The 19,985-nt window shown below is 37.3% G+C and overlaps 1 protein-coding gene across 2 annotated transcripts; it reads left to right on the top strand.

Moving 5' to 3' along the window:
• Positions 1 to 548: 548 nt before the first annotated feature.
• caly (calcyon neuron-specific vesicular protein) lies at positions 549 to 19,194 on the top strand. Of its 2 annotated transcripts, none has more exons than XM_048988192.1 (5): positions 549 to 765; positions 8,474 to 8,705; positions 9,141 to 9,260; positions 9,362 to 9,475; positions 14,594 to 19,194. In XM_048988192.1, exons 2-5 carry the CDS (start codon positions 8,577 to 8,579, stop codon positions 14,795 to 14,797), a joined length of 567 nt encoding a protein of 188 aa, XP_048844149.1. In that variant the 5' UTR covers positions 549 to 765; positions 8,474 to 8,576; the 3' UTR covers positions 14,798 to 19,194. The 2 variants fall into 2 exon arrangements, with proteins under 2 accessions (XP_048844149.1, XP_048844148.1); XM_048988191.1 differs by having other exon boundaries at positions 552 to 765; positions 8,562 to 8,705.
• The last annotated feature ends 791 nt before the right edge of the window (positions 19,195 to 19,985 follow it).

Below are 19,985 nucleotides of genomic sequence, written 5' to 3' on the forward strand. Positions count from 1 at the left end.
ATAAGGGCAAGGATAATTTAATTCTTAATATATGTTATGCGATCATGAAAGGGACCCTGCCCAGGATAAGTGGTAGGATGGATGGATGGATGTATGGATGGATGGATGGATGGATGGATGGATGGATGGATAGATGGATGGATGGATGGGTGGGTGGATGGATGGATGGATGGATAGTTATATATTTTCCTTGAATGTTTAGCCATGATCTGTGACTACTAAGTTTTTAAATTCATTTAAATTGTAATAGTCAAAAATATTTATTACTGTATTGGGAAAGGGCTGCAAAAAGAAGTGAAACAAGTGAAACGCGTGTGGTTTTGGTGGTTTTCACTGGTGCATGACCTCGTTATCACACTATACAACAAAAGCATATATCTGTAAAATGTTCTGTACATAACAGTAACAGGTCCACGTAGTATGGAAAAATGTATTTATGGTGTATGGGAATAAACGTAGGAAACGTTCACCTTTCCCATTTTGGCCATATAAATGCGCGTGCACAATACGATGAGAATTTAATGCAGGGGAGATCGTGCGATTTCATTAATAGAATCAGTAATGGTCCTTGTCTCTGGTTTCTTATGGCAATTCGGAGGAGACAGGCATTCTGTATGATAACTTCCCGGGGTGGAGAGCGAGCGTGCAAGCGCACGCTGAGGATAACATCACCAAGGTAACCAGTCTCGACCAGTCTGCCTCTGTGCTGTCCGCACTAGTACCTGGGGTGAATCTCTGCCACATTTTTTACCAGCAGGCGACAAAGTAAGTTATCGTTCAGTCTGTGTATATGTGCAACATTGTTTAAATTCAGTGGGCGTAGAGGTTTTACGTGTGCAATTAATTTAACACCAAGCCCGATCAAACGTCATATACATCAATGTGCATGAGGTGGAGAGAAATTCATGGGGTGGTCAGGTATATTTTGCACGTATCTGCTGCATTACTTGTCGTACATATATATTATTAACGTGGGCTTAAACGGTTCGAAAGAGATACGGTAAACTACATTTATATTAAAATAATACCGTTAGATAATCGGGAGAGTCATATAACCTATACGGAGGCTATTACTGGGGCAATTCGTTATGCGGCAGTAAATCTGGCTTGGTGTTGGTCTAAAATGGAATTTTATTGACATCGCAGCTTTTCTGTAGTAAAAGATATCGGAATAAGCATTGCTTGTAAGGAATCGGTGAAGTAGTGGCAGCCGCCCATGCGGATCTTCAGTGTAAGACAAAGACCACGCTGCCGGTCTTTGTGCACAGAATGGAGCGTTCAGATGTCGAGATGTTAGGCGACCTTTCACAGCTCACACTCGTCCCACGTTTAGCTTTTCGTACTAGGTCATTTACTTTATTTCCTCAGATGTTCACTTTGTTGATGTAATACTGCAGAAAATCAATAAATGCAGCTTTCTTGGTGACTTACGTGATATTTGGTATATGAATATGAATGCTTTTCTGATTTAAACGAATATGGGAAATGGAATCCTAGGCGATATCCTTATAATTAATTGGTAATTTGACAATGCGGTATTAATCATATAATTCTCACTATTATCGAAACTTATTCGGTACATGCAGGATTTTCATCCGTAGCATGCAAGTGGAACTTAAATATACGTTAGCTATGGCACATTAAAGCATTATGTGTCAAATGTATACTGTACATTGAAATAAATTTCATATTTATAAGCATTTTTAAAATTCAGGGAGTGCCGTGTAAAGTACATATTACTGATGCCTGGTACGGCATCACCATATCACTTAAATTATGAAGGACATAATATAACTAATGGAAAGCAGAAGAAGGCCACAGACTCTAAGGAGACCTGATTGAAAGCTGTAATTGAAAGATGCAGTCTTGGTCCTCATAGTGTATGGAGAATGCCCAGAGTATGAGCAGCGATCTGTCTCCGCAAAGTCGGCTGTCCAAGAGTTGTAGATGACTGCACCCGGTTTGTTTCGACATTGCCAATTTGAAGTGACTAATTGTACCCACACCTCGCTCCCAAAGCGCACAAGTGGGGGATGGCGATTGGATGCAGAGTGTCTTCAGATCTTTCTGCCAAAGGGATCGGCTAATTACTTAAGCGGTCGCAATAACAGGATATTATTGAACTAATGAGTCTAAAACGACTGAATTCCAACCCAAATTTTTAAGTATGACGACCTGAACACCTTATATGTCCATCCAACAGAAACACTGAAGTGTCACGCTGGTAAATTAAATGCAGCTTCGTTGTGTGCTGGCGGGTCTGTGGAAAAAAGGCATCTGCTTGCAGGAACACATTAATGTTTTTGCAGTACTAGGAAAGAATGTTGGATTCTATTTAAGGTCAAATTGTAACGTGAACGTTGTTCATCCAGGCCCCGTTGATGGACCTTTGAACGAGTGATTTCCATTGAATTTCTCCAGTAAGATTGCCAGCTTTTTTTAAAGAGGTTAACAACTGCAAGTCGATTTAGATTAAAAAAAAAACATTAAGCCACTCTTTTTAATATCATAGGATATAAGCAAAGTGAAACAGACAACTGCAGACCTCAGAAAGATTTGACAGTAATTTTGTCTGTCTCTTTGTGGCAATATTACCTAAATAAGAACCAGATCTAATTTATATAGAACGTTTTGAGTGTCATGTTGAAGGACGATGGCAATGTAAAATGGCTTTTTATTTATGCTGCTGTTAAGCAAGTAAACCAAAAAAAGTAGATGTTTTTTGTCTTTCCTTAAGTGAGAGCGATGACTGATATGTTAGTTATGCTTGCATCTTCCAAATGCTTACCCTATTCAGGAATACTAATAATTATAATCCTAAATAGGTTTTACTGATGGAGAAAATGTAAAGATAACCTTGTTCTTTTGGTTAATTTCTTTGGTTCAATAAAGATTTAGATTATAATGACAAACATCTTTTCAAAGTCATGGTGAAAATAATTGACCACGTGTTTTGACTATGATGACACTGGTACGTTGATCTATTGTAAACATTTTTAGGCAAAGGTCAAGGATTTTATTGAGTGTTATGCCACATTAATATCAAGAGTACCCATGAAACCGATCAAATTATGATTATCAAGCAATCAAAAGTGGCTGCGTAACATTTTAGTTTCATCCAGAGAAGAACTGACTCTAGAAAATGCTTTGCTTGCAGTCAGTAATGAGGTACACATCTAAATTATCCACATCCCTGCAGCCTGTACTTTGTAGATCCACCTTCTGTTTTGATTAAAAAAGGAAATGGCTTCCTGTAGAGCTTTAACAGTTTGCACGTATTCCTTACGAATTATTGAGTGTTCCATTGGGATTTTATACGGCTCCAGCATATTTCTTGTTTTTCCTTTGGTTCTTTAAGTGCCAACCATAAGGGCTCAATTGGATTGAGGTCTGAAGATCTCAACAGCTAGGATTTTGCGTCTGCTTAACCATTTATTTAAGTTTCACCATAATGTCTCTCCTAATTTTGAATACATTGTTGCTTACATCCGAATGAGGGCATAATTATCAGAAGATACAGTGCAAAAGTAAAACAAACTAACGTCTAACATTTCACAGTGGACATGACTTTTTTAAGTTTGTTTACAACGTTCAGTTTCACCCTACTGCAGAAGAGTATCCCAAATGTCATGGAAGTATAGTTTTATGAAGTCATGCCGCAAATTTTAACATTGGACCTTCAGAAAGTGCTCCTGCCTCATAATTCTCACTTAGGCAATGGATTAATTTACATTTAAGTACTCGTTTTTGCATTCTAATGAATCTGCTTTGTCATAGAAGCTCAGGCTTTTACCAAAGGTGGTGTGCATGCCCCAGTTTTCTTTTTTGTTTGTTTTTGTTTTTAATGTTTTCATGCATCCAATGCAAGACAAAGGCCTTTCGTTTATAAGCCTGCGTCGCTCAAACTTCATTGACCCTTGGAGGATGTTAGCAGTTGACTTACTAGCTACTGTGTAAACAGCACATTGGTCTGCGGTGTGGGACATATTACAGCACTTTGCTCAGCTGTTTGCCTCATAATTCATATAAATTTTTTATTATCAGAAAAAAATGCATTTATTTCAGGTTTATTGTGGTTCATAATTATGTCTGAATCATAATAATAATTTTGTGCCAGCCATTTGAATGGAGATAACCTTAAAGAAATGTAGATATATACTGTTCTGGTAAGATACAGACCTGCAGGATTAGGGAAACCAGTCGACAGGAGGTCTGTTAATCAGCTGTGACAATTACTTAGTGTCTCCATCTATTTTCTATAATCACTGATCCAGTACAGCCTTGCAGAAAGCCAGGAGCCAGTTTCAAATAAACTATTACTTTACCTATACTTACTATACTTTCTATCTTTCTTTACTATACTATTCACTATAATCTTATTTAGAAACAAATATATAACTCTGTAGCATGGGCAAAAGTGTGTGACCAAGAGCCGGCGATATTGCAATGGTGGTGTAATTGTGTCATGGGAGTGCGTCTCATTCTCAGCGTGTTTCCCCCTTATCAAAAGAAGCAAAACCCATAGACAACAGATAAATAAATGTTTTATTAGAACATTAGCTAAATGCATTTAAATGTTTCTCCTGCATTATAACATGAATTAAAATGCACTTGTCCAGAACCCTTTTCCAGCTGCAGAGAATGTTTAATTTATGGAACAATAAATTAACTTAAATAACATTCCACATGCGAAGGTATATAATAGACATAAATGCATGATTTGTGCTTTGGCATGTCATTTATTTTAAAGTTATTTTTAAAACAGTTACTAGTTCAAACTTGTAAAAGCATGTTCCTTAAAAATATTGTACATTTATGTAAATGTATGGAAATGTAGGGACTACAAAACCGGTATTTAAAATCTGTTTCTGTAGAGCTGACATCAGGTAGGCATAACACTGGCACCAAATCCGTTTCCCTGCCCATATATATGTAACTACATTGACAGTAATAGAATTACGCTAACAGTGATTTTGTATACTGAATGTTACATTAACTACTAAGTTGTTCCATAAATACTATATATTAAAGTATGCATATATTTTGTCTAGAAACATAAAAATATAAGTAAAATATTGTTTTTTTTTCTAGTTTGTCTTAATTGTAATCCTTTACCAAATTATATTTTACGAAATATGAAAAGAATAATATGCAGGCATGAAGAAGGATTTTTGTGCTACATTTTTCTACGCCTTTTAAGGAGCAGAGCTTAAGTCCTTTTCCTCCTGCACTACGTGGAGAGCCTTAGGTATTGTTTTTCTTGCATCGGTTGTGGAGTTTTAAACCCATTAGAATTTAATGGTATGACTAACAGTAATCTATCAGAAATAAGGCCCTGAATCGGCTGCGAAGGCAAGCTTTCCACGCAGAACTGCTCTCTTTGTGGTCCAGTGGTGTAATGAACAGCTTAAGACGTGTGATATTGTGTATAGACCTTCACTATGAAAGCTTGCTTTCAAAAGCAAAAAGGTACAGGCAGATCTATAATCATAGACATTCCTTTTCACAAATATAAAGCTGGCCATCCTCGATATTTCTCACAAGCACTGATGCCTACGCATGTCGTTGTGCCTCGAGACACAGGAAGCATCGTTACTTATAAAGCGTTTTATCTCTACAGAGAAAGGCTGAGGATAAAATTTCTGCTGCTTGTTTTGCCTTGCCATTGATTATCCCTAAGTCCATCTGATGGTATTCTGAATGCATGTCATAATCTTAATTCCGAGTGTACAGTAAGGTTTTTCTTTTTTAATGGCTTTTGTTTGTGGTATATCCGTTATTCTATTTGCACGATTCGTCTAAAATCTTTTTTGGTGCAATAAGCTACATTAAAGATTTTTAATACCGATATTTAATCATCAACCAAGCGAATAACACAGATTTTATACAGAGATAGAAGTCTTAATAATCTCATGCTAAAATGTCTTATGATACCCTAGTAAACTGAAGCTACTGAGATCTGCAGTATTTTTTACATCCTTCTGTGGCTAACAGAGCCTTTAGAAATGAGTGCAAGCTGTATGAGAGCTGTCTGCAAGCTGTACATCTATCTTTGTGTTATAAGGATCATAATTGCCCAGTAGAAATGGAAATACGCAATCAACAAATAAAATGCAGTTGTCATTTTATTTGGGTATGGCCCAATTGGATAATTTATGATTATGTTGCCATTAAGAAAAATAAAACAAAAATAGGTGAGTGAGAATGAGTAATACATATTTTTATATCTTGTCATTTTTTGTATACAAAACAATAATACCAAGAGATATATGCAGCATTTTATTTATATAGGCAGGAAATATACAAGTGTTATATTGTACAAGCAACACCAGAATATATGTATTTAAAACACACCACCCCCGAGTACTATTTGCAAAACCTCCACACATCATTTACACCTTTTCCCAAGGATACACATTCATTTCCATTGTGTAGTTTTGTTTCTATTTTTGAATGTCAGATAAACAAATGAACATAAATGCATGCATATGCTGGGATAAGTGAGGTGTTTTCTTAGCCTTGTTGCTTTTTACCAATACAGATAACATCGTCTGATTATGGTGCTTGCAATAACTGTAAAACCAAAGTTTTTTTTTTTCTTTTTGCTCAACATATGTTTGTAAATTATAAAAACGCTTTTAAAAATCCTATAATAATTTTTTTGCACATTAACTTTAAACATCTTACTGGAAAACTGAAGCTTATGTCCATTTTATAACAATTGATAGATATTAGGAGAAAGGGAGACGACTTCAGATGGCAGATATACTGTTGGTCTTAGAGGATAGATGCCAGATTGTTTCTTTGTATTTAGGAATTTTCATTGGGAGAAAAAAAAAATCTACTTACATATGCTATTCACAAGAGAATATCTGCAGTTAAAGTAACGCATCAGTGCACAGGGCCTGGTACTTTTTGTTACATCCAGCCTGACCCCCTTGTCTCCACCCTCATGTGGCCCTGATGAGTCACACCTGTTGCTTGTTAACCCTCATTCGCCTTTGTATTTAAGTACCCGTTTGTCTCGTCAGCCCCAGTTTGATCATTGACGTCGCTCCTCCTGTCCGCTGTGTCCATCCCGCTGCTCGCCTTCTCGTTTTGATTCCTTGCAGTATCATTTCTTTCCCTGCTTTTTGCCTAACGCCTGCCTTCAAGTCCTTCGTCCCGCAAGCCGCGATGCTTTTCTTTGCAAATATGAGTGAAATCTAATGCCGAGCCTCTGCTGTCATGTTACCATGTGTCCACGCGCATGAGGCACAGTGGATCTTAATGTTGTTAGTGTTCTGTGGTGATTAATCTTGTAATGCTAGGAGAGGAGGTGGTGATACTGTACATGCTCAGTCATGGCTTGGCAGGGCCTAGCAAAACATCTCTCCACATTCTGATGTGTTTGTTGACTGAATCTTACAATGTGGTCTCTTTAACCTTTACAACATGGTGAGAAAATGGATAATGGAAGCACGCTTCATGAATAAACAATACACCATTTAAAATAAATAAATCCAGTAAAAATATGACAGTGGTATTGTATTCAGTCAAATTTTGTTGTGAACTAAAAATAACAGAATCATGCAGAAGATCCACACTTTGCCTGCAAATATAATATGCCATAAAACCATTCATTCTCAAATATTATGTAGGTCTAATGTAAATTCAGTAAGCCCTTCCTTAAACTAATTAAGTTCTGATGTGCCATATCTTTCGCAAGGCTTCCTACCTATTTGGCCCCAGAATAGGTTAAAGAGGCAATGTTAATTTATGCATGGACAAAGAGGGCTGTAGATCTCTGCTATTAGTTTACCATAGTGTTCACTAATGCATGTTTTATAAAACTTGCTGTCTGGCCTATGTAGGCGAACCCATGGGAACACTTATCCAGGAATCGCTAGTGTTCCTGTAATAATCTGTTTAATTGTGCATTTTTCCTGCCTGTCAGTGATCTAAAATTACATTTGTGTGAAAAATTAAATTGTGGTCAGTTGTAGTAATTGTTCTGTGGAATGTTATTTAAGTTATTGGTACTAGTTGTTTTTTCTTTTTAAATTCTCTCCTACATTGTGAGAGTTGTGATTAGACCGGCAGTTCAGATGGTTGAGACCTTCCTTAAACACTCGGCATGGATGGTGCTTAAATGCTTAAAGATATATTGCAGCTTAGGGTATGTTTCAGTTAAGAGTCAGAGCATTTTTGTTAATTCACAACCCACTAATGAGCAGCTTGCAAAGCATTTATCCTGGTTTGTGTTTCTCTTCTTGCATTATAGGTATTTTCCCTGGTTTTACTTCCTGAATACTTTTCCTTCCTAAAGTTAGCCTTCCAGCCTAGAAGAGCTATAGTTTGCAATCTGTGATATTATTGTTATTTATGAATGTCATCGGTATGCGCCCCCCATCCCCCCCCCCCCCCCCCCAAAGTTCCTCCTGTCCACCTCAGTCTGAGTTTTTTTTTTTTTTTTTTTTTCGTTATTGGAAAGGAAATCAAAGGCTGCCATCAGGAGTTCCCTCGAGCTGTCAAACCAGCCGCATACGACATACTGCCTCTCGTGCTGCTTTTCCACACAGACCTGACAGGCAGATATGGTGAAGCTGGGGAGCAATCTGGCTGAGAAGCTGGAGAAGGAGCCGTGTGTGGAAGATGGCTTTGATAACATCCCACTGATGACGCCCCTGGATGTGACTCAGCTTCAGCAGCCATTTCCCGACAAGGTAGCAGGCCCTCCATTATGAACTAGTGTCTTTCCTCACTTCCCACAAACTGAGCACGGTGGACAATAACTTATTTAAAAATGTTCTGAGGTCAGAAGGAAAAATGAAGACATATGATTGGTTGGCCCCACCTCTTTTAGTTGTTTAGTCCCACCTCCTCTGCAATCTGATTGGTTATCTCTCTAAGCCAATCATTTTTCCTTCTACCCTCAGGACAATTTTGTAAAAGTAAAACTGCCATGAGCGACAATGAGCCATATAAGTACAATACTCTCCTTTTCATCATATTTTTGCCTGTATGAAAATATTAAACTGCCTGTATGGGCTGAAATTTTTTGAAGAACCGTCATATGTGCATTTTTTCACGTATTTCCCCTACATACTTGTCACCTTTGCTGCCCTCTTAAAAATAGTAGTGACTGTATTCTTCCTCAGGTCATTGTGAAAACAACAACCGAGTACCAGCTGCAACAAAAGAAGAAAAAAAAGTTGCATGTTCCCAGCATCAAGAAACTGAATATAAACCTTTACAGCGAGGTGTCTGAGAAAGTCAAGGTGAACAGTGAAACGCTAACTTCTGGTAGCTAGCACTATTTTCTGTGATACATAGCTAGCTGTCTGTTTACCTACAGTGTCTACCTGTTCCCCGCTCTCAGCTTACCGGACTTGTCCTCGTCACCATGGCGTTCCTTGCTTGTCTGCTCCTCTTGGTGATGTACAAGGCTTTGTGGTATGACCAACTCAGCTGCCCAGAAGGATTTGTTTACAAGGTAGGCCACCTCAAGAACACGGCAGGCTTTATGTGACAGTGTGAAATGGTATAAACTCTGAAAAAAACACACTATTTCATTCTAAACCATCCAGCATGGGTACTTTTGGAATTTTTGAGGGACTCCATGTAGGAGTTCTCTAGTAATTTACATTAATATGAAGTATGTGCTTTGAGCTGGTGGTTATTACTTACACTCAGCTGAGAACCTTCAATGTTATCATAACATTTTTAAGGTTGAAAGAGCAATAGGTAAAATGAATACTGTTTCAGTTTCTAGTAGGCAAGGCACGTTTATTTATATAGGACAATTCAGACGCAAGGCAATTAAAAGTTTTTTCAAAGGCAAGGGATACTTTTAAATAAAAGACAGAAAATCATATTAAAAGACAAAAAAAGTAATAGTAACCTAGTAGCAAATAGGTGCTGTCTAGCAAGAAAATATTTGAGTTCCAGGGGTTGAAGTACTCTCTAGTGTTCAGTCCCTACATCTCATTTTTCCAGTACACTGCAAGAAAAAAGTATCAATTTGTACATTTGAGGGTACAATTACTTGTAACTGGGGCTGTATGCTTAAGGGCCTGCCAATTGTACCCTAGCTGTAGGTAAATGTACCTTTTAAGGTACAAAAATAGCCACTGAGGAACATTTTTGTACCACTGGGCGTACGTTAATGTTGCCTGTACCTTGGGAAACAAAACTGTACCAGGGCTGTACCCTTTTCCTGACAGTGTGGAGAAGCAAAGATCAAGCGGTAAAAGTACAGTAGAATCTTGTAAGAGTAGAAGAATGCTGAAAAGTGGTCTGGTACAGACATGAGGTCTGATGGCATCCTGATGGTATTATAATGCTGAATCAATTTGTATTTGGGTACAGAGATCCCAACCATATCTGGCAATTCAAAGTTCTTTGAAAGGCAAAGGATACTTTTAAATAAAAGACATGAAAAAAAAAACATAATAGTAAACTAGTAGCAAATAGGTGCTGCTAAAATACTTCCAGGGGTTGAAGTACTATTAAGTACTATTAAGGATCATGTTGTCTTATTAATGGCTGTCCAAAAGGAAATTACCGTGGTGTTCATGGAAAACGATTAGGGTTTGGACCACAAGCATAGTAGGGATAGATACTAAGAATGGAATGAGAGAGGTTTTCATGCAATCCAGCTGTGTACAACTGACAAGAACAGTCTTTGATTATATACCTAGATAGCAATGGTAATGGGAACAGGAATCAACAGGGGAGTCCAAACAGAAACCACATTAAGTGGGGCTGCCAAGTCCATCTTTCTCAGGGTGGTCAGGTCTTATTGAAAGCCGCAGATAATTATATCTCAAATTATATCTTAAATGAGTGTGCTGCATTTCATTCACCACACCATGTTTCACTGTTGTGTTGTTATTGTAGAGTAGCATCTCATATTGCTGTACAATTTGTTCATTTGTAGTTGTGCTGTACAAAAATTAATGATTATGCTCTTGGCTAAATGCCCTTTGTCTGTTATTTGACATGCACATTATTTTCAGTAACCCGTAAACGGCTTTCAAGAAAAGCATCTGCCAGATAATTAAATGTAAATGTAAAGTTAAAAGAATAGAATTAGTATCTGAGAAAATGGCTGCTGTCTGAATAGGAAATCAAACAGGTTATGATCAAATATCTTTCTTAAAAATTGAAAATGATGTTTGTTTGTTTAAACATTACTCTGAACCCTTAGTGATTTAGGACGAGAGACTGATAAAGTGATAGGATCTACAAATATATAAAAAAAATACTGCTCAAAGCTCCATTTTTAATTTAACTGGGGAAAAAAATCAGCAGGCCAATTATAATCACATTTTATATCGTCATCCTGACTGAATTGTTTCTCGTAAATTTAATGAAGTACATAAAATGAAGGTAGTCTCATCTTTGAGTTTGTGTGATGTACTTTTTATCTGGAACGGAAAAACTACAGATCTGATTGCATTTTTTTTTTACCCCTGGGTAGGCAAAACATTGTTTGTGGAACCCCCTCCCAATGGAATTCCAGAAATCAATGCATTTCTGTCACGCTAAGGGGCCCACAGCAGCCACAGACCCCCAGGCCGAGGCTGCCTAAATTACCCGTGTCTAGGTCCAGCAAAGCCTCTCACTCATAGCTGATTTCATTTCAAATAGTTGTTCAAACCCTATTGATTTTTGGTAAGAGCAAAACCGCTGCATTTATAGTTTGTTTTCTATGTAAACGAGATGAGGTGGAAAGTTCATACTCAGAAAATATAAATCCAGACCATTCAGCTGGTTGGTTGAAACAAAAGCTTGATCTGGATGTCCACTTTCTGATCCTGAACTTTCCACCTCTGTGCCGTTTGTGTTTAGCTGTCCTAATGAAGAAGATCAGGGTTTAATGTGGTTCGCTGTGGGTGCAGCAGATCACTTACTGTTTTCCACCAACACAGCACAGTTAAAGCCAAAGTGCTGATTGGTCACTTTTGGGCTCAACTTGTGTTGATCGTATAGATCTGACAAATGAAATAAGTATGAAGAACCATTCATTGTTTTGTTATTGGTATCTCTTTATCAAACACTTTCTATAAAATAACCGTTTAAGCCGTGGTCTTCAATATACAACAGTGTTTCCCAAACCAGTTCTCGGGGACCCACAGATAATACACGTTTTTGCTACAGGGGGCTGGGAGGGAGCAAAAACCTGTACTGTCTGTGGGTCTCCGAGAACTGGATTCCCAAGGAACGGATTGGGAAACACTGATTAATAGAGCAAGTCACAGATGTGTATTTATACTTATTTGTGTTTTCCATAAATGAGTGAATTGATTTCAACCCCAAATGTGAACATTGGCTTCACATGAAATCTCCATGCCATTTTCTCATTTAGATTCTTTAGAATATGGTTTAATGCTCAAGATGTGAGAACAGAGGTCATGGCAGAATTTCTTACTGCATATATTAAACTGCTGAATAGGATAAGTGGTTTCAGAAAATGGATGGATGGATGGATATTAGTTTATCATTTTTAAAATCTAGTGCTTCCCATCTGCCAATGTTCGAGGTAGAAGGGTAACTGAATGACTGCAGTCAATTTGAAATATTTAGATCATTAAATCAGAATAGCTTCCTTTCTGGGTGGCATGCAGGCATATTGAGCTAGTATAATGTTTTCTCAAGAATGAAACAAGGCTTCTTCTGGTAGAACTATGCGCCTTGTGAAATCAGCGTGCCTTTAATTAGACTAGCTGTGACTAAACTGCCGTTAAAATCCTTCAGTGCTCGTGCTGCTGTCTTTGAAGTCTGGAGTACAGTGGCTGTTAGCATATTCAGCAGTAATTGTTAGTAACATGAAAAAGAAATATGCCACTCGTAATATTAAGTGTTGGCATCCCTGATGTAGTTTCCTCTTTAAAGTAGCTGTGTCTTTTCCTCTTGGGATAAACAGCAGTATCAAGCTAACAGTAAATTAGACTTCAGATAGTTTGACACATTGAGAGTGGGATAGGCACCATAGCTATCTGACAGAACCATGTCTTGTCGCCTGTTCATGTTCAATATTTGAATTCGTAGATGAAACAAGGCAATTTCATCCCTTACTTTGTCATCTCCATGGATAGGTGAAGGTCCCAGGTGTGAAGTTTAACTTCAACTGAAAACAATACATGAGCGGAAAGCCTTTAAACCACAATTAGTCCATGTGTAATACAAGGACCTGTACGCTGCATCCCTAAGGTTATCTTTTACACTGCATCCCTAAGGTTGTCTTTTACACTGCATCCCTAAGGTTGTATTTATCACTGCATCCTTAAGGTTGTCTTTTACACTGCATCCCTAAGGTTGTCTTTCAAACTGCATCCCTAAGATTGTCTTTTACACTGCATCCCTAAGGTTGTCTTTTATACTGCATACCTAAGGTTATCTTTTACACTGCATCCCTAAGGTTGTCTTTTACACTGCATCCTTAAGGTTGTCTTTTACACTGCATCCCTAAGGTTGTCTTTCAACAATTACTTTCATTCATTTCACCATGATGGCAGCTGGCAATATTAATCCTGGGGATTCCAGGCTAAAGAAATCTACCAAACAGTTGACCCCCGACAATGAAACACAAAATATAGAAAAATCAAAATATTGGAACCCACCTTTATTAAACCTTGGGATTTGGGATTTGAAAAGAGGTTATTAAATCTGACATATTCTGTCCTGCAAGATACAACTGAAATGGTGTTATGCACTATGCTCCAATAGAAATTCAATAAGATACACAGAAGAGACAATTACTGGATGCTTGTTGCTGTTTCACACAGGGTAGCCAGCTTGCTTTTGCATTTTGCTTCTTTGCTGAAGCCCACATTATTGAACATAATATCTTCATAAAATAATACTAAACTAGCCAAATACTATCAACTCCAGCAAGTTCTAGCAAGTACAATAAGAGGTATGTTTTGAACAGTAACAATTAACTGTCACATGATAAAAACATATGTTTCATATATTTTAATTATTTAGATTTTTATGCATTTTGGGTTTCATTGTAAGGCTAAAAGTTATCATCACCGAATATTATAAAATTAAACAAATATTGATTGCTAGATGATCCAATGATAATCCAAAGCTCTATCCAAGCAAGCCACTAGATAATGAACGTTTGAAATGCATATCCGACACACGCCTACATGCACAAATATGGATAAATATTCACAATTTACCCATTCGTTGGCAGATTATGAACTCAACCAGATCCATATAATATTGTGCACAATATTAAAAACGAATATGATACAAATGTTAAGCACAAGTGGATAAAAATCTACTTAAATTTGTATTTTTTTTCTTTGTTTAAATGGTGGTCAGACTACCTGTTTCTTATTTATTTTGTCTTAGACTACATATGACCATATTCAAAGAAAACAGCACATATTATATAACAAGCGTAATCCTGCTTTCCTGTTTCTTGCAATTTCTTGTTCGTGCAATTTCCTGTGTATGTTATATCCTAGTTCACTTTTATTTAGTAGCAGTCAGGCGCAGACAAGTTTGAAGGTCTCTTTGTGAATTGCATTATGTCCTATATGCACACCCCCCCCCCAAAAAAAAAAAAAACAAAACAAACCTTTCCCCTCCCCAGCACAAGCATTGCACCCCCGCAGCCCTTGAGATGTACTACTCGGAACAGGAGAGGGGCCCACGAGGAGGCCTCTACACAGCCATCAGCCACTTGAACCAAGCCAAGAAGACCATCCCTGAGATGCCGTCGCCATGGCTACCTGTCATCAACGCTCTGAAGGAGGCAGAGAAAGCGAAAGAGGAGTCCAGCCATTCCCAGCAATAGGCTGTTTGTGAGCTGCCTGGAGAGCAGAATAATTTCAGCGACTCTCTTATGGGAGACCATCAGAATCTACTGTAGCGTTAACATTTTTCGAATAAGAAAGAGCAACACACACACTAAATAACCAAGCTAGTTTAGAATGTGCCTGACTGAAGCTTCTACCCACATTTAGAACTAATATGTATACAGCTCTTTTGTGAATTTTACTGGAAGTACGCTTGTGGTGTGGCGTGTATGTGTGTATGAGTGACATGTGAACCTTTGGGAGATAATGACGAAAGTTCAGTTTGCAGCGATTAAAATTTTAGTGCTAATTTTCATCATGGTTTGGTAGGGGAAAAATTCAAGTTTGAAGTTTTCAAGACTTCAAATGTTACTCATTTTGCCTTAATCTTACTCATGTTTGACATGCTTCATGCTACTTAGGCTAGGTTTACACTGCCAGTTTTAATGTGACTCAGTTGCGATTTTTTTGGCATAACCTATACAGATCGGATTTTTCCCCCCCGAGTGTAAACAGCAAAAAAACACATGGGGTCCAGTCTTTTGAATTCCCATTTAGACCACATGCATATGTGGAACCTGTGTGAAAATCCTGACTGGAGCTTTATGCTTTCAAGTGATTTTTCTTGTCATTCCCTGCGCTGCACATGTTTACATAAACTTCAAGAGCAAATGAGAAACGTATACTTATGTGGTGACATCACCATCATAAGTACGAGGAGCATATATTCTCGAGCGTCCAAAATAATGACGATGGGGTTCATTGCAAAATATCTTTTTGGCATATGAAAGCCAATGTTTTATTTTTCAAAAGTAAATATCCGAGGAACCAGCCATACTTATCGTAATGATTAATATAGATTTTGACAGAGCTGTTGCTGAGAAATGTGAATTTTCATTTGATTTCAGGATTCAGGTGGGAGATGGAATCTCTGATGATTCAGTTCACCATACCGGCAATCCTGGTTACCTGGAAAAGTTAGTCAGATGTTTTCTAAGTGTTAACATTACAACAATACTGAAACCTGCAGGTTGTACAATGTGACATCACATTTAAATTGTTTACTAGGTTTTTTTCCTTATAAAGGAACCAGATGTGCATTAAAGTGAAAATCAGAATGAAAGATCACACTGAATTGTAAACCGGAGATTTTCTTCCTGCAAAAAATGCATAAAGTCAGATTGATCAATGAACAATTGTGATGATGGTTTAATAAAAGAATAAATTGTAAAATATGACGAATAGGGGTCATTAGTAAATGCTGAACATGTAAGGAGGGAAGATATCATAGGAAGTACTTGTTAAATTTTTCCAAGTTAAAAATAAATCCATGTACATCCACAAAAATCTGCAATATCTTACTAATCTACGTAACATTATTAGTATTAGGTTCATTATATATTATTCATTATATACTAGCTAAGTTCCTTCTCACAGTTAAATATGCCCACTGTGTTCAAGTCACCATTGTATTCTATATACTGAATGTTGGCTTAAGAATTAGCTAAATAGTCTGTACATCACTGTCCGTTATTTTATTAATCAATTAAATGTTTTCTACCTATACCTAATTATGAGTGTGCCAGTGACTAAGCTTGATTAAAACAGACTTGAAATTTGTTATCCTCTAAGGTATTTGGTATATATATTTTTCACGTTAAAAAATGTAAGCATTTGGTTTGTGCTAAAGATGCCGTAATTAGTAAGTAGTTTCATGACAATCTTTTAACTTACTTTTAAAAGCTTTTTTTTTCTGTTATATATCTTGCTGTTTGTTTGGCCAGAATGAAAGAGTTGCTAGAATGGAATCATATGTGTTCACCTGTGGTGCGTATATAGCAGACCTAAAGTACTGAGAGCATTATGTAGATATTTAAATTTTTTATTTTTATGTTGGTTGAACAGAATCCAAGTTTTGGCTAAATGCAGTGGTTCTAGGAAAAGATGTGAAACTTGTCAACATTCATATTGTTAAACTCCAAAGGATTGCAGACAACTATAGTTGAACTAGGGCCTTTAGTGGAACGGCTCTGTTTTGCAGACACCTTCTTGTGCTTTGCTTTTAGATAACCATGGAATAGAGATGTGATGTTTGTGTTTGTCCATGTTTCAGGTTTAGCAGGTCAACTTAAGAGAAACAGTAATGCTTTAAGCTGTTAGCACATGGTGTGTTTCATTTACATTTATTTACTGATTCTTGCGCAATACTGTTTTCCATAAAACATTGTATTATCAGGAATAGGAAGCTTTACATTCCTAGAGTAGAAATGCACAAACGCATGTTTATACTCTGCGATTTCTTGTTGGACTGAAATGCTTTTGGAAAAGGAGGACATTTGTGTGAGAAATTAAATGAACTCACTCACATGGGTGCCTAGCTAACCATTGTAATGTGCGAAATTGAATCTGACTGCTGGTCATTTGTTTCCCATACCCAAGGGAGATAATACTAGTCACTTCTGAAAATTAATAGTGAAAAGGACTAGGAATAATTTCCTAATTTTAACTGAAAGTATTACGTGGATTCTTTGTATTATTATGGCTTTTTTTTTTTGTTACTTTTCAAAGCAAAGTATTGTTTTATTACCCGGTTTCTTGTACTGCCGTGGAACTCTAAGCATAATTTAAGCTTTTTACTTTGCTTTGAAATAAATAATTTGGTGATTTGGACAACGTCGTTTTCATACAGTTAATTAAAAAATAATGTTTAGAGTGCTTTCTAAAATGTCCCTTTCTTCAAACGAAAGCAGGTGCATGACCTAAGATAATGTGCATCAAACCTTTCTCAGTCACAAACAGCTTATATATTGTTACTTTGTCATTGTAGTAAAGAAAATCCCCCCATGCCAAAACTTGGTAATATCGTATATCTGTCCTGATCAATACTATGACTGGAATTTGTTTTCTTTTCTAATAATAATAATAATAAGTAATAATGCAAGTAATAAAATAATAGTATTCTCAGCTATCATTTTATGACACGAGGAGTTGCCAGATTTCTAACACCACCGAGTGTCAGCATTGGGCTAGAACAATGTAACAGTTTTCATGGTGTAGGAATACATAGGAAGCGAAGGATTCGCTTGTTTTTACGAGGAGACTCTGTCTTTGTACTTATTATCATAAAAAAATGTAGTAATCTTGTTTTAAATAGTAAAATAGCAGAAGACAATCATTTAAAATATACCGCAGATATTCCTACTGCATTATTTCGAAATACTGACAATTAACAGAGCTCATCTGGTCTCCAAAGCTTTTTTCAATACGCCAAGTGCTCTGATGACGTCAGAGGAAGGTTTGTCTTCTAGCAGAAAATGGTCGGCTTTTTATTGGCTGTTTTAGAAATTGTAATTGAATATTTGTACTGTTATGCAGTGTTCAGATGATTAGATCATTTTCTTTGCTGCATTTGCAGGATGCATTTGCTTCAGTGGACATATGGCATACTGTGTTGACTTTTTTTGGTGACACAAGCTGATAAAATGCATTCTTGATAATTGATTTAGATTATTGATTTAGTAATGCATGATATAAGAGGTGAACATATGATACACATTTTTTTGCAGTGTATGATTGGTTGTAGTATATGGTATAATTCTCATTTTCTTCCATATTTGATTGTCCTAAGCATACACAATACTTTGACTTCATGGGTCATAACTCCATGTGTTCCATTTAGCCAAATCTACTTATCTGTGTTAAGCTAGCATTAGGCAATTTTGGCTGCAGACTGGATCTCACTTTTGTAAGATGTAATTGATGGAAGGGAAATTTCCCTTTGTGATACATTTCCCGAAACTGTAATTTGTGTACCTGTGAGTTTGTGCTTCTGGCTCATACAGTAGTTGCAACATTTGTTACATATGCAGTAAATGAACAATGTCTGTTTGTTTGTTCGTTCGTTCGTTCGTTTATTCATTCATTCAGTCATTTATTTATTTATTTATTTTGTTTGTTTGTTTAATTGATGACAGAGTTTACATGTCAAAGATTAACGTGAAGTACAGGACTGAGATGTTAGACATTGCCATTAGAGTATAGTTGTAACTCAGATGATGAAGCCTGATCGCCGATTCATTTGATCATTGCTTTTTTAACTAGGGTCGAGATGCTAAGGGTGACTTATGGCAAAGAATCATTTCTTTAATCCTTTAATACTAGACGGCTTGATGCACACTACTTAGGATGTTAGCAGCAGCTGATCTGTCGATTGATGGCGTTACGTTCCTTTTTCGTGTTTTGTGTCATACGGAGCACTCTGTAGGCTGCTCCCCGCAGATGTGATCTTATTGCAACTCCTCGTACCCTTTTTTTGTGTCAAGTACTGAAGTGCCAAAGTTAACGTTGTGACTATGTGCTTTGAACTTGTCAAAAATAAAGAAAAGATCAATGTCGACCTTTTGCATTAATAATGGCATCTTTGGTTTTTATTGCATCATTACATAAGTGGATTCAAAACATTTATGTAATTGTATAGAATACAGCACATTTGGTTGAGCGACAGATTGCCCAAAAGTTTAAATATAACGGAAGTGATCATGACAGTAATTTTTAATAATTACAAAATTGTAGTCTTTCAAATGGAATGTTTCTCCTCAGGGACCCCCAGACTGAGCACGGGGGGAGCAAAAATGTGGACCGTTTTGGGATCCCTGAGGATCGGGTTGACAAACACTTTTCTAATGCATAAAACAGTGCAGCGGGCCATGGTTAAATTGGGGGAAGCATGTATAGGACGTTTAGGTGAAAGGTTACAGTCTGAAGTAGCAGGGGGGGGGGGGGGCATTCATGTTTTTGTCCTCCAGAAATATACATCAGTAAACATGATTTAAACCTGTGAAGATCCAGCCTGTGAAGATCCATACAAGCTGTGGTGCAAACAATGACGGTCTTGATGAAATTGGCTAAGCTAAACTCGCGCAGCAGATGTAAACTGGAATCTTAGGCAAAGATGGACGGGAGTAACACAGATGCAGTCTCTGTGCTGTCCCATGCGCATTTTTTTTTTTTCAGCACTGCGCCTGCTGCTGCGAAGCTGTCTGCATCTCATTTTCACCCTCCGTCTGCACGCCGCCGCGCTCGGCTCTCAGACGTGTGACTGCGCCTCGCCGTGCCCACTAATTAAATCAACATTGCCATTTATTTACTTTGTTCTCTGCGAGTTGCTGAGTGACAGACTTTAGAAGC

The sequence above is a fragment of the Brienomyrus brachyistius genome, chromosome 20 (assembly GCF_023856365.1).
Source record: "Brienomyrus brachyistius isolate T26 chromosome 20, BBRACH_0.4, whole genome shotgun sequence".
NCBI lineage: Eukaryota > Metazoa > Chordata > Actinopteri > Osteoglossiformes > Mormyridae > Brienomyrus > Brienomyrus brachyistius.

Coding starts and splice junctions, on each gene's coding strand:
- caly (XM_048988192.1), top strand. CDS start 8,577: ATGGTGAAGCTGGGGAGCAATCTGGCTGAGAAGCTGGAGAAGGAGCCG. Junction 8,706..9,140: donor AGCAGCCATTTCCCGACAAG/GTAGCAGGCCCT, acceptor ATTCTTCCTCAG/GTCATTGTGAAAACAACAAC. Junction 9,261..9,361: donor AGGTGTCTGAGAAAGTCAAG/GTGAACAGTGAA, acceptor CCCCGCTCTCAG/CTTACCGGACTTGTCCTCGT.